The following is a 14,504-nucleotide window of genomic DNA, read 5'->3' on the forward strand; positions in this document are numbered from 1 at the left end:
TAGTGAGACACTGAACCAAAAGAACGAAGGGGAAAAACTCTGAAATAGTCTGTTCATTTTACTATTTTTTACCAAAAACAAGGTGATTACTCAGAGAAGTTTAGCAAATAGTCTGGGATCACGAAACAGTCAGTAGTAGAGCTGGGATTGAGTTCCAGCTGATCTGGTTAGAAGCGCGTTCCTGGGGCCTCATTTCACAGCATTCTCGGTTGGGGCAGAGAGGCCGATATTCTGTTCTTGACTCGGCCCCCAACCCCTATCATACAGGGCCTTGGCAATTCCTTTTCCTTGTGTGGCCCTCACTTCCCTCACCAATACAACAACAACAAAAAAAAGATGGGCCTAAGGTGTGTCAAGTTCCTTCCTGCACAGGCACGCCAGATTTCTGTCTCATAACACACCCAAAACCAGCCAATGGCCAAGAAGAGACCCAAGTGAGAGAGTAGCCACACTGACCTTGGAGGCAAAAGCAGATGCTCCTCACAGGCGCCCTATGCACTGACCCACCTTGAATTCCTCATGTATCCGTTCCTCCAGGACCTTAGCAGCCTTGCGGTCCTCCATCTCCACTTTCCACTTCTCCGCCAGAATCCGGGCTTTCTCATTGGCCAAGGCATCCCGGAACTTTTTGGTGATCTCTGCTTCCTTCTGTCTCCTTCCAAGAGAGCAGCAACAGGGGCGAGCTCGGGTGAAAAACTAGAAGACGACGACTCAATGCAACCTCAAGTAAAAGCGACAAGCAGGCTCCCTTTGGTACACAGAACAGCGAGGACAAAGATCAACAGGACGCAAGATGGTAAAAGAGAGGAGAGAAAACACTCTCGTAGGGAACCGCACACCAGCAGCATCGTTCTGGGAGCCAAGAAACAAGCCATGAAAGTCCCATTTCTTCTTCAAGTAGAAGAAGGTGTATACAGTAGATGCCCAGCAGAGGTTTATAAAAGAAATGATACGCAACATAAATGTCTTTCAAAACCACAACGTGTAACGGAGCGCTACATGAGAATCCGCAACAGCACTAGGATTTGAACTGATGGGATTTGGCAAGGTATAAATAAAGTCGCCATTTTTTGTCCCTTAAATAGCCTTCATGGTTAGCTTGGGAAGTAGGTGGTGGGTGCTCTTTAATTCATTCTAATCTTCAGTCTTCTTTACATATTTTTACAATTTCACAACTAAGATGCCATCATTCAAACTTGATGGCGGAGGATGCTGGAGGCACCGTTACAGGGATTTCTAAGTTTCACAAGAAAAAAATAAATTACGTTGTCGACAGGAGTCTGACTCCAAACTTTCCTGAGGACTTAGCCATCCTTCTACTATGAAAATGTCAGTAATGTGCAGGGGAACAACACATAGCCAAGGTATGAGCAGACCATCCCCAAGAGAGCTCTGCAGAGTGGCTGGGGCTGTGGAAACGGACGGCCTTGCCATGTGAGCACAGGAAATGGATTCAGATTCCTAGCGTCCTCAGATAGATCTGGATGCAGTAACACAGGCTTAGAAATCCCAGCACTAAGGAGACAGAATCCACCAAACTCGCTGACCACACAATCTAGTTACAGGTCCCATGAGAGACCCTGCCTCAAAAAATAGTGTGGAGAGCAACGGAAGACATCTGGCATTGACCTCTGGCTTTCACACATGCATGCACACGTAAACACAGGCACTTGAGTACATGAACATGCACTACACACACCATGCTGTCCATACCATCCAGGCGAATGTACACTTCACACATACAGGAAGGGGTGTAGGGTTTTTAGATCATAGCCCCAGCAGGGGAAAACTGAGGTCCCAGATTAGCTGGCAGCTGGGTCTAACACTTGAGCCCACAGGGTTTACTGATGGAAGACTTTGATGTCTTGGTCACTTGATCTTTACAGAACTCAACACAGCCAACCATGGATCAGCACCTCATTTTTCTACCCATAGCTTCATTCAATCTCTCAAAGCTCCAGGCTCAGGCCCTACCCAGCACCCTCCCAGCCAGCACCTCTCACCAGAGCTCTTCGGCCTCTTTCTGTGCTTGCAGCCGAGCCCTCTCTGCAATCAGTTCCTCAGATATCTCTTCATAGGGCTTGTCTCCAGGGCCTTCTCCCATGACCCACACCCAGACCTCGCCATCCGCTCCCAGCAGCCACTGGATGTGCTTGTTGCTCGCTGCCTCACGGCGGAAGGAGGGACAGAGAGAAAAGAAGAAACACGTGGTTTCCAGTCAAAGAGCAGGCAAGCCAACATGGTGCATCGTGCACGTTCTGTAGTTATCACACAACTCAGCAGAGCCACCGTGGCCTGAATACAGGGTCAAGAAATCCCCTTACACCAGTCCCTCTAGGCAGCAGCATACGGCTAAGCCAGCACCTGAGGCTAGAGTCAAAAGTGAGCTTCTGCGAGGTCCGAATCAACAAAAATATCAAGGGACAGCGTGATATTCTCTGTAGAAAATTATGTGTGCTATTCCTGGACTGAGGCAGTTGGGTGCTAGTGAGCCCTCTCTGCCCTCTTGTTCTCCTATCCACTGACTAGAAAGAAGGAATCAGAAATGGTTGAGTTGCAAGATGAAGCAGTCTGGAGCCTGGTGTCTCTGTGATATACATCATGCTGTAATTTGAGCAAGAAATGAACCTCGGCTAGATACAGTCACTGAAAGCCCTTATTTTGCCAATAATAGCAGGTTCCACTGATAACTGTGACTAGACCAGCGATGTTCCGCGGTGACGGGGTTGCCACAGCAATAGAAACCCTGCATCTGGCTTTGGCAGCTGGGTGAGTGATATCCAGCAGGCCAAACAGCTGGAGGTCCAGGAATGCAGGAACAAAACAGCTGGCAGAATTGTAACGGGCTGGTTTTAGAACTTAAAAGGCAGACCCTGTGTCTTTCCGAATCAGGAAGTTGGAAATGAAACATTAACAACGTATTTTAGATGCATTTGACACACTGTTAAGAGAAAGAAAAAAAAAAAAAAAACACCAACAAAATTCAAGAAGGAATCAAGTGCTTTGCAGGGAAGGGGAAGTGAAAGAGAAAATGGAGAATACAGAAATTTGTGATTGGAAATAAATTAGGTTCCAAATTGTATTTGGCACGGTGGTAAATGCCTGTGATCCCAGCACTCTGTAGGTTGAGGCAGGAGGATCATGAATTCCAGGCTAACTGGACAATACAGTGACTCCCCCTCGACCCTCCCCTCCCTCCCCTCTCTTTTTACACACACACACACACACACACACACACACACACAATGCAAAAAGGTGAAAGTTGGAAGAGCTTTGGTGACAGAGCTGTCAGCTGTCTCCTTGCATGGGACTCCTGAGGACACCAAGCACAGTGGCTGTGAGCATGGGCTTCCTACCCTCCGCTGCAGCAGATGCTGCTCAATAAACCCTCAGCCTCCAGGACCTCGTGTTTCCCAGAGGCTGCCCCAGCATGACAAGCTCATGACTGAGATGTCTAACTTCCTGCCAAAACTTCCCGGTATTACACAGCTCCCTATAATAAGGTTCCCAGCCTGCCTCCTTTACTCAAGGTCAGGAAGGAAATTTTTAAAAACATACTTATTTTAAATAGTTCCAAGCCCAGTATGTAATAGTCTAGAATGGTTTCATTAAAAAAAAAAAAACTATATTGTATAAAACGACAAAATTATCATGAGGGTGCCAATCACTCAGCAGCTGCCCTAAAGGCTGAGTCGCCTGCCTTTCTTCTGGATACACAGTTGATTAAAAATAAATTAAAAAAAAAATGATCAGAGTGAAGAAACAACCTATGGAGGGACAAAAATCCTACATCTCATTAAGGGTTACCACCCAAATACATAAGAAAGTCAAGCAACACTGTATCAAGAAAACAAACAATTCTGTTTTCAAATGGGAAAGGGGTGTGAACAGTCACCTCTTAAAAGAATACACACAAATGGCCAGCTGTTAGAGAAAACATTCAACCTCATTAATCATCAGAGACGCTCAAGTCAAAACCCTGTGGGATATCACGCCATGCCTGTTAGAAGGGCGAGCAGCAAATGTATAAAGCTAAAACCCTTGGGGACATGGGCTATAGCGGTGGTTCATGACCTATGGTTCATGACCTCTTTGGGGGTTTGAATGACCCTTTCACAGGGGTTACACATCAAATATCCTGCATTTTAGATATTTACATTAGGATTCAAAAAGGGAGCAGATTTATAGTTACGAAGTAGCAATAAAAACAATCCTATGGTTGGAGGTCACCACAACATGAGGAATTGTATCAATATAATTAGTATATTTATAGCTAGAATGGTTGAGAACCATTGGGCTGGACAGGTGGCTCAGTGGTTACTTGTTGCTCTTGCAGAGGACCTGAATTCTACTCCCAGTACCCACATGGCAGCTCAGCACCACCTGGATCTCCAGTTCCAGGGGACCTAACACCCTATCCTGCCCTAGTGAGCACTGTGTACATGTAGTGCACAGACACGCATGCAAAAGAAACACCCATGTTTAAATAAAAGCTTGAGGTCCATAGAGGTAAAGGAACATTTGTACTCTGATGTACGAATGTGAATTAATGCAGCCATTATAGAAAAGAGTACAGAAAACTAAAGGTGTCTATATACGTGTGTGTGTGTGTGTGTGTGTGTGTGTGTGTGTGTGTGTGTCCAAGAGAAATGAAGTCATCATGTCAGAGACATCTGCACAGTCATCTTCACTGTGGCACTAGACACAACTGACATGGAATAATGCACACATATAAACAACCAAAAATAAAGAATAAATAATGGAAAACGTGATACACGTGGATGGTGGAATACTATTTGGCCCCAGGAAAGTGGGAAATCATATTTTCAACCATGTAGGTGAACCTGGGGGGCACTGCGATAAGTGAAAGAAGCCAGACACAGACACGCAAACATCATATGAACTCACACACATGTGGGATGTAAAGTGGGGAGTAGGATCAGAGAGACACTGACATAAACACGTGTGTCCCTAGCTGTATTTACAACACTCACTGGACTTGATGGGTTATTTAAAAAACCAAACAAACATGAAGTTAGAAAGGGATGTGTTGGGACTTCGAAGGAGCTGGAGGAGAAATAAGAAGCATGATGGTTCACTGTGTACACGTATGGAATCTCAAAAAAAATATTTATCTAAAGCTCATTAGCATCTATCTCATTAATATGCAAATTTCTCTGTAATAAATGAAAATATTTTCTGTATACCGAGATTTTGAAATAAGTTTCTTTGTGATTTATTATTTTTAAGAATGGGTCTTGTGTTGCATGTTTTGTAAATCTATTTAATATCCAGCCTAATTAAAAACAAAAGTGATTCTCATATCTTCTCCTGAGCTCACTCTTCCATGACAGATATTTTTGTTGAAATATATAAAAGAATTATTCACACGCACTTAGAAAACAGAAGAGTGGAGGAGACCTCACAACTTTACCCCAGGTAGTCATAGATACTGTATAAATACACTGTGTTCAAATAAGTAATGGACACTTTGTTTGTTTGTTTGCTTGTTTGTTTAGAGATAAAGTCTTGCTATGTAGACTAGGCTTGCCCTAGACTCATTCTATAGCCCCAGTGATCTTAACTGTATAATACTCCTCCCTCCCCAGCCTCTTCCGTGCTGGGTTATAAGATGTACCACCATGCCTGGCTAGTAGTAAATCTTAAAGGTTAGTTACAACATGGAATCTAAACCATACCAATAAAGCCATTAAGCTTTTTATATTAAAAGCCATTGATTGTAATGACATAATGATGTTACCATTAGGGGATGTTGAGTGGGAATGTTATAGCAATTCTTCCAACTTGCAGTTCTTCTGAAGTAAGTCTGAATTATTTCAAAATAAAAGGTCTAAAGGTTTTTCACAAGATTTTGCTTCTGTTTTATTTTAGGGTGTGTGTGTGTGTGTGTGTGTGTGTGTGTGTGTGTGTGTGTGTGTGTGTGCGTGTGTGTGTTGAAACTCCTAGAGCTGGGAGTTACAGATGGTTGTGACTGGCACGATATGGGTACTGGGAAACAAACCCTGGTCCTCAGGAAGAGCCGCAAGCACTGAGCCATCTCTCTAGCCCCAAGCAAGTGTTTTATGTGTTTGTTTGTTTTTGTTTTTTGTTTTTTGAGACAGGATCTCCCTATGTAAGCAGCCATGGATGCAATTCCCCGGATAGAGCAGGCTAGCCTCAAACTCATAGAAATCTGCCTGCATCTGCCTTGTGAGTGCTAAAATTAAAAGCATGCTTTTGTACATGTGGTTCTCTCAGCTACAAGGGATGCAGAGATGGGAGAATCAACACTCAAGGCCAGCCTGACCATCAAACAAGACAGATCATATACATATACACATATACATACACATTGCATACACATACACATACACATATACATATACACATATACATATACATACACATATACATACACATACACATATACATATATATACATATATACATACACATACACATATACATATACACATACACATATACATACACATATGCATACACATACACATATACATACATATACACATATACATATACACATACACATATACACATACACATATACATACATATACATATACACATACACATATACATATACACATACACATACACATACACATATACACATATACATATACACATACACATATACACATACACACATACATATATATACATATACACCCCACTGGTTCATATTCTACTGTGAAGAGATCTTGCACTCATACATGGCTTTGATACTTTGGTCACTGGTTTTTTGGAAAACATTGGGTCAATGCATCGAACACATCTTCCAAATATGGGTTTTATCTTACAGTTCAGAAAAGTGGCATTTGCAAATGCCATCATGATCTCATGAGGCAAAGGATTACACATTGGGCCTCTTAAAAGTTCATTGTAGCAGACAGACATTTTTCAAAAATTTTAGCTTTTTTTGCTTGAAAGCAGAAATTTTATCATCGGTGTAAGCTTTGTCAGTTCCTTTTCTTGGAGTAATATTCTCTTCGCTCATTTTAGAGTAGTCACCTATGAAAAATACATATATCATTGCCTGGCAATCTTTTCTTAAATAAAGACGGCGAACCACGAAAGAGGCTAGTTTATCAACTTACCGAAACAAGCCCACGACTTTTGTGCAGGATAGCCCTGCATCCTGCAGCAGGAGCAATGCTTCCCATGGTCATCACATTTGTCACATGATAAAACGTTTGCTATTTCATACTGGAATGAAGCCATCATTCACTTGGACAGAATAATGAAAAATACACTGACCACTCCCAGTATGGTGCCGGCAGATTTCCTCACTGTGTTGGCTAACTTTCCATCACTATGACAAATACCTAAGCTAGTCAACTAACAAAGAAGAAAGGTTCATTTGGGCTTACAATTTGTGAGCTTCAGAGCATGTGCGAGCAGACCCAATATGGGATATCACACACCGGTGGAATCATACACCGGAGCAGATGTGTCGTGACTGAACGAGGAGGAGAGTGAGGTCCCATAATCCCTTCTGGGAATCTATTTATCCCCAGTGACCAGGATGGCTTCTATCAGACCAACACTCCCCGCACCTCCAAATAGCACCAAACCGAGGACCAAGCCTTCAGTGTGGAGCTTTGGGAGACACTCCAAATATTAAATGAGGCACCCCATTGTTTTTACGGCCTCAGTACAAGTATAGTTAAAAGGAGCATAGTTTTAGCCAGGTATGGTAGCACTGGCACTCAGGAGGCAAAGGTGGGCTTATCTCTGTGAGTCCAAGGCCAGCCTGATGTACAAATCGAGTCCAGGACAGCCAGGCTACACAGAGAAACCCTGTCTTGAAAACCAGGGGCAGGTTTTTCAAGGAACCCAGAAAGAACACTTTGAGAATCATTCCATAATATGACAGCTCAATTTTCTTGTATTATACTGATTCAAGGGAGGGAAATAATGCCTGAGATACACAAAGAACTTCTGTGAATGGCTGCTAAACATATCGAAATACTTAACTTCACCACCAATTAAAAATTCGGTATCCACACAGGAATGAATTGTCATTTTGCTCATACAACACTGGAAAGCATGAGAAGGTGTAGTGGTTTCAGAAGCAGAAAGATTCTTAAAATTATTTCAAAGGAGACAGCAAAGGCATAACCATTTTTATTATTCCTATAATTATTCCTATAATGCCTCAAATAATTTTAATGAGAAATGTTTAAGTAGTATTCTTAAAGACATGATGTGGGCCAGCAAAACGGCTCAGCAAGTAAAAGTGCCAGCTCCCAAACCCGGTGGCCTGAGTTCTGTCCTGGAGACCCTCACAGTGAAGTGATGAACTGACTCCTACAAGCTGTCTTCTGACGTATACACACACACACACACACACACACACACACACACACACACACACACTGAATAATACTACAATAGCATAACTTGCCACAGACATGAGACATTAATAAGACATAATAAGAAGAATTGGCAAAAAAAAATAGAGAAAAACAAGTTCCCTTGAAACTGCTGCTTGGAGTGGAGGTTACAAGACAACCCAGTGATCCAACCAAAAGAAATGAAACCATGCTTCCACACAGAAATGTCCATGTGAAGCCGGGCACAGTACCATACACATGTAAGGCCAGCACTTGGAAGGATGATACAGGAGGATCCCTGTGCCAGCCTATGCTATATATTAAAGCCCTATCTCAAAAAAGAACAACCAGCAAACAAAAAACCTTGTGCATAAATGTTCATAAAAGTATTGTTCGCAAAAGCCTAAAAGGGGCAAATAAGCCATGAGTTCATTTCAGAATAATGAATAAACAAATATGGCCACAGAGTACAGGGATATGGTGGTTTGTATATGCTTGGCCCAGAGAGTGACACTCTTAGAGGGTGTGGCTTTTGTTGGAGTGGGTGTGGCCTTGTTGGAGTGGGTGTGGCCTTGTTGGAGTGGGTGTGGCCTTGTTGGAGTGGGTGTGGCCTTGTTGGAGTAGGTGTGGCCTTGTTGGAGTAGGTGTGGCCTTGTTGGAGTAGGTGTGGCCTTGTTGGAGTGGGTGTGGCCTTGTTGGAGTGGGTGTGGCCTTGTTGGAGTAGGTGTGTCACTGAGGTGTGGGCTTTAAGACTGCTAGCTGCCTGGAAGTCAGTCTTCTGCTAGCAACCTTCAGATGAAGATGTAGAACTCTCAGCTGTGGCTGAACCATGTCTGCCTGGATGTGCCATGATCCCACCTTGATGATAACGGACTGAACCTCTGACCTTTAAGCCAGACCCAGTTAAATGTTGCTTTTCTAAGACTTGCATTGTTCATGGTGTCTGCTCACAGCTGTAAAACTCTAACTAGGGAACATACCTAGAATCCCCAGACCTGGGAGGCTGAGAAGAAGGGTCAATAGATGCCAGCCTGACCTACATAACCAGACCACTTCTTATTAAGAATAAATGTTCGAAAAGACCAAATTAATTCAAACATTCAATGCTACCTTAAATTCCCAGCATGAAAGATAATTCTAAAATCTAGCATAATAAGAGAGCTATAATAAAGAAAATAAACCTAGAAAGAGAACAAAGTCAGACAACCTATATATTAACAGTTTGAAGTTTACTTCAAAGCTACAGTTTCAAGGTTTACTAGAAAGCCACAACCACTATATGCTGATGTCAGGATAGACACACACATTGGTTAACACTGTGATGCTTGTGTCAGGACAGACACACACATTGGTTAACACTGTGATGCTGATGTCAGGACAGACACACACATTGTTAACACTGTGATGCTCGTGTCAGGACAGACACACACATTGGTTAACACTGTGATGCTGATGTCAGGATAGACACACACATTGGTTAACACTGTGATGCTGATGTCAGGACAGACACACACATTGGTTAACACTGTGATGCTCGTGTCAGGACAGACACACACATTGGTTAACACTGTGATGCTTGTGTCAGGACAGACACACACATTGGTTAACACTGTGATGCTTGTGTCAGGACAGACACACACATTGGTTAACACTGTGATGCTTGTGTCAGGACAGACACACACATTGTTAACACTGTGATGCTGATGTCAGGACAGACACACACGTTGGTTAACACTGTGATGCTGGTGTCAGGACAGACACATTGGTAACCAGCAGAGTCCAGAGTTGGAACTACACACACTCATTTGGCCAACAGCAGTGCCAATACAATGAAATTTAAAAAGGGTTTGTTTTCAACAACAAATACTGACAAACTAACATTCATATAAAAATGTTATTTTCAACTCTTACCTTACATCACACATGTATTCACATTTAAGCCATCAAGGAATTAGTGTGTACATTCAGGTTCCCCTCCAAAAAAAAAAAGGCACTTTGTACTTTAAAATGTTGGGAAGCCCAGGATAAAACTCAACTGATTTGCCATGCTTTCTTCCAAAACCTAGCTGCCTCGGCAGCGTCTCCAGGAGAGGTCCTGAGAGACTTCTCATCTCTTTGATGCTTCTGCCCTGCATTTACAAGGCACCAACTTTCTCTTTGGACATTTCCACCAAGGTGTATTTACTGATGCAAGAGTGGGGTGGTCAGAAGTCCTAGACGGCCTGAATGGCCAAGGGTATCCAAGATGTAGGCCTTTCAAACAAGGAAAATCCTGGCCAAGCAGAATCGGATGGATCATCTTTAGCAGGACAAGATGGCTCGCCCTTACTGAGAAATGATCTACCATTTAACCTGCTGTAATTGAATTCTTTCCTAGTTACACCTTTCCAAGCTGGAACTGTGACAGAAAGCAGCCCCGCTGTCACCATGGCCCTCTTTTCTCACAAATGTAGACCATAATCTACTTTTAGATTTAGATGAAATCTAAATTAAGATGCAAAAGAATGAGGGTCATTTAAGGCTACATGAATTCAGACTTGGATAGCATGGAGACATTGGATAGCATAGGGAGATGCTGGATAGCATAAAAAGACACTGGATAGCATGGGGATACATTTGGTGACATGGAGGAGACACTGGATGGCATGGAGGAGACATTGGATAACATGGGGGAGACAGTAGATGGCATGGAGGAGACATTGGATGCTTACAATTCTAGATGTGGTAGCACCTGAGAGAATGGAGTCTAAAATTCAGGTAGACTAAAGTCTCATGCCAACTTCATTCGTGGCATAAGACAATTTATACTTTGAGGGTTAAGAGTCACCTCAGTAAAGTGTACAATCACAAGGACAAGATGCACATGGCAAAAAAAAATGTTTTTCTGAAGAGGCGTATAAACAAGTAACACTATCCAGCTGTGAAGAATAAGCTAAAGTAAGCGCTCTCCTCTCCACTCCACCTGGGAGGGGCATGAAAACACATCCCAAGAACAATTCCATGTTTCAAGAAACTGAGGCCTGTTTTCTTGGGGTTTTCTCACAAGCACTTAAAATGTTCGTAGCACGCCATTCTCGGACTGTGTTCTAACAATTGGATAGCACGGCAGAGACACCGCCTGGTGTGGTAAAGTCACTGGGTAGCAAGGGAGAAACACTGCATGGCATTGCAAAGACACTAGACAGCATCGGGGAGACGCCGGATATCATGGGAGAGACACCACTTTCGAATGAACAGCACGGCGAGCTTTTCAGCAGGAACAGTGTGCCGAGAGAGACATGACCGGGCGATGGAGAAAACAGCCCTCCCTCTAGTCCAGTTGCTGGTTCCAGATCCATTTTCCCTGATATCTTTAAATTCTGAGATATTACTTGAAAGAAACCCTCTTTTCCATAAGATCTCTTCACCAATATACCTGAAAACATAGCCTGGTATCAGAGTCTAGCGAACAGAAAGTACTGAGGTCTCTCGTGGTAGAGTCACATTGCATATAACAAGTGTTTGCTAACATGTGTATAGGAATAACTGCATACCGTGCTGGTGAGTTTTTATTACATTCATTTCTATATCTGTACTGTGTACACATGTGTGTGGGTGTGCATGATACGGAACACATGTGTAGGTCAGAGGCCAGCTCGCAAGTGTCCCTTCCTGGAGATCAAACCGAGGCTCTCATGCCTGGAAACAACATCTTTACCTGCTAAACCACGCCCTCTGCCCTGAGAGGGTTAATCTCATACGATTAGATATGGTCAGATATAGTGCTAAGATGCTTGTTATGTTGTTGAGTATTACACTAAAGGATTTATTAATATTTACAATCAGTTGACTTTTAATAGAACACATGAGCCTCCATGATGTAGCAGGCCTTCATTCAATTAGCTAGAAGTCTTGGGAAAGGAAGAATAAAACCAAGGTTTCCCCCAAGAAGAAGAACTGCTGCTTGAGTTTCAAGGCCATAGAAGTGAGACTTACTATTCCCTGTGAGCCAATTTCTTTAAATAAAGTTGTAAATACATTTCCATTCTAAATGGTTCTGTATCACTGGAGAATCCAGACTTAGAAATACACTAATAGCTGATTATGAAATGACTGAATCATACCTTCTAGGCAGTAAGGAGCCAGGAGATACTGAGGACCACAAGGTACCGTGCACAGCTTGTCCACTGTGTCCATGCATCATTCGTGGGGTTAAAAACAGGTGTGGCTTTTATGACATCTCTCAAGAGAATCCTGCAGGTAGGTGGCCCCAACAGCAGGTGTATTCCCTGCACGTAGGTGTCATTTGTCCTAAGCTATAAATTTGATCTTCTAGGAAAACAAAAATAACTTGATGAGGTCTAAAAGTGGTATTGTTAAGCTACTGAAAATCAATAACTTAATAGCATATCGGGTTTCGGTTGGGGCCATCTGGTTTCCGTCCCCAGGAGGCCAGGGAATAGGCCCTATTATCAACTTCAGTTGACACAGACACTTGAATATCTCGCCTAGGCCAAATTAATATGTGGACACGGGTACAGTTAGTGCTTGTGCAGAGACAGAATATAAACCCAGTCACTGAATGTCACTCAAAGTCCTCTAACACAAATAATACAAAGTCTCAGGACAATGTAACATCAGATGAATCGTATGGCTTATTTTACGTTGTAGTCCATACAGACTTCACAGTTGGTTATCCAGGGCTCTCTCTAAGCTGTGATGATAAAACGTCCCTCCCACCCCACCCCCTGACACTCCAACTCAAGACCGTGTGGCCTTTGAAGGGGAGTGTCTTAGGACTTCCTGCAGCTGTCACTGAGAAAGTCACAGCACTCCACCTCCAACCCTAGCCCCTTATCTGTAATTCCCTAAGGACTGAAACAACAGAAACAGGATACCAGCAAGAAGCTGGGGACCCTAATCTTCATCCTGTTCCTTATCAGCACAGTATTCCCAGTTAGGACAATGTCTGAGGCACTAATCGCTTACTTTGTCATAGGAGGGGGATGCATCTATTAAGGGACTAGATGCACTAAATCTTCAGTGTCTCACAAACTCTAAACATCGGAACTCAACTCAGGCAACCAGAAGATAAGCACGCCCATGAAATAGGATAGAGAAAAATGATCCCGGGTACTTACGGTCAATGTGAAGGGACTTGGGGAAAGATTGATACAAAAACAAGCCCAAAGACTTTAGACCTCAAAGTCTAACTTAAAGACCTATTTCAGTATGGAAACCCCGCAAGAAGCGTTGCAGATTCTTACATGAGGAAGCAACTAGAAAGCAACCGTGTTCGCTACCCTGAAAGACAGAGAAGCAAGGCTGCATCTGCAAGCTGCTCCTTCATCAGAGCAGGAGCTGAGACCGGGCATCAGGTTACCAGGTGATGTAATCCGCGGCTGCCTTTCCCAGGAACGGTCCCGGCTCACCTCAGGCTAGAGCGGGAAGCGGGAGGTGACAGGCACCAGAGTCTCTAATACAAAGAACGAGAAAGTAAATCTGGGCAGCTCAGTCCAGCAGCACACACTGGGACTCTACCAGTCAGGAAAGCAGCGGCCACCACGCAGGGAACCGAACTCGAGCGCTCAGCGAGAACTGCGTACTCTTAACCTCCGGGCCATCTCTCCACACTCATGCTTTCTTTTCCCTTCAGCCTGGGATCCCATCCCGTGGACCGGTACTATCCATATTCAGGGTGTGTAGTCCTACCCCAGAAACCCAAACACAAAACTAGCTATTGCTGGCGCTCTCTCTCGCTCTCTCTCTCTCTCTCTCTCTCTCTCTCTCTCTCTCTCTCTCTCTCTAACATTATTACTTCTTTGGGAATATTACATCATGCACTCTCATCGTGCTCATTTCCTAGGCCCTCCATGTCCACCTCCCAACCTTGTGACACCACACACACACACACACACACACACACACACACCAAATAAAAGAGTCCAACTTGTGCTATCTATATACTCACTATAGCATGGTCAGCCTCTCAGTGGCTTTCCCCTTAATAGAACCGAGTCATCCGTTCCCCTGCACCCGTGTCAGAAGCCAGCAACCGTGGACAGCCAACTTCAGCATCCTCATCGCATTTTTTAAGAGTTCTCTGCCGTGGCTGCTTCCCATTTAGGTTGCTATTTATTTATTTATTCATTTATTTATTTATTTATT

General features: G+C 43.4%; 1 protein-coding gene across 1 annotated transcript in view; it reads right to left on the reverse strand.

Annotated features, from left to right (window-relative positions):
- Sh2d4b (SH2 domain containing 4B) overlaps positions 1–14,504 on the reverse strand; it is an 83,939-nt gene that overhangs the window by 59,846 nt on the left and 9,589 nt on the right. Inside the window, exons 2-3 of the mRNA XM_032919367.1 lie at positions 2,004–2,163; positions 508–655 (exon numbers count right to left, since the gene is read on the reverse strand). Of these exons, the coding sequence (XP_032775258.1) occupies positions 508–655; positions 2,004–2,163 (308 nt within the window). The remainder of the gene's footprint in view (positions 1–507; positions 656–2,003; positions 2,164–14,504) is intronic.

The sequence above is a fragment of the Rattus rattus genome, chromosome 13, assembly GCF_011064425.1.
Source record: "Rattus rattus isolate New Zealand chromosome 13, Rrattus_CSIRO_v1, whole genome shotgun sequence".
Classification (NCBI taxonomy): domain Eukaryota; kingdom Metazoa; phylum Chordata; class Mammalia; order Rodentia; family Muridae; genus Rattus; species Rattus rattus.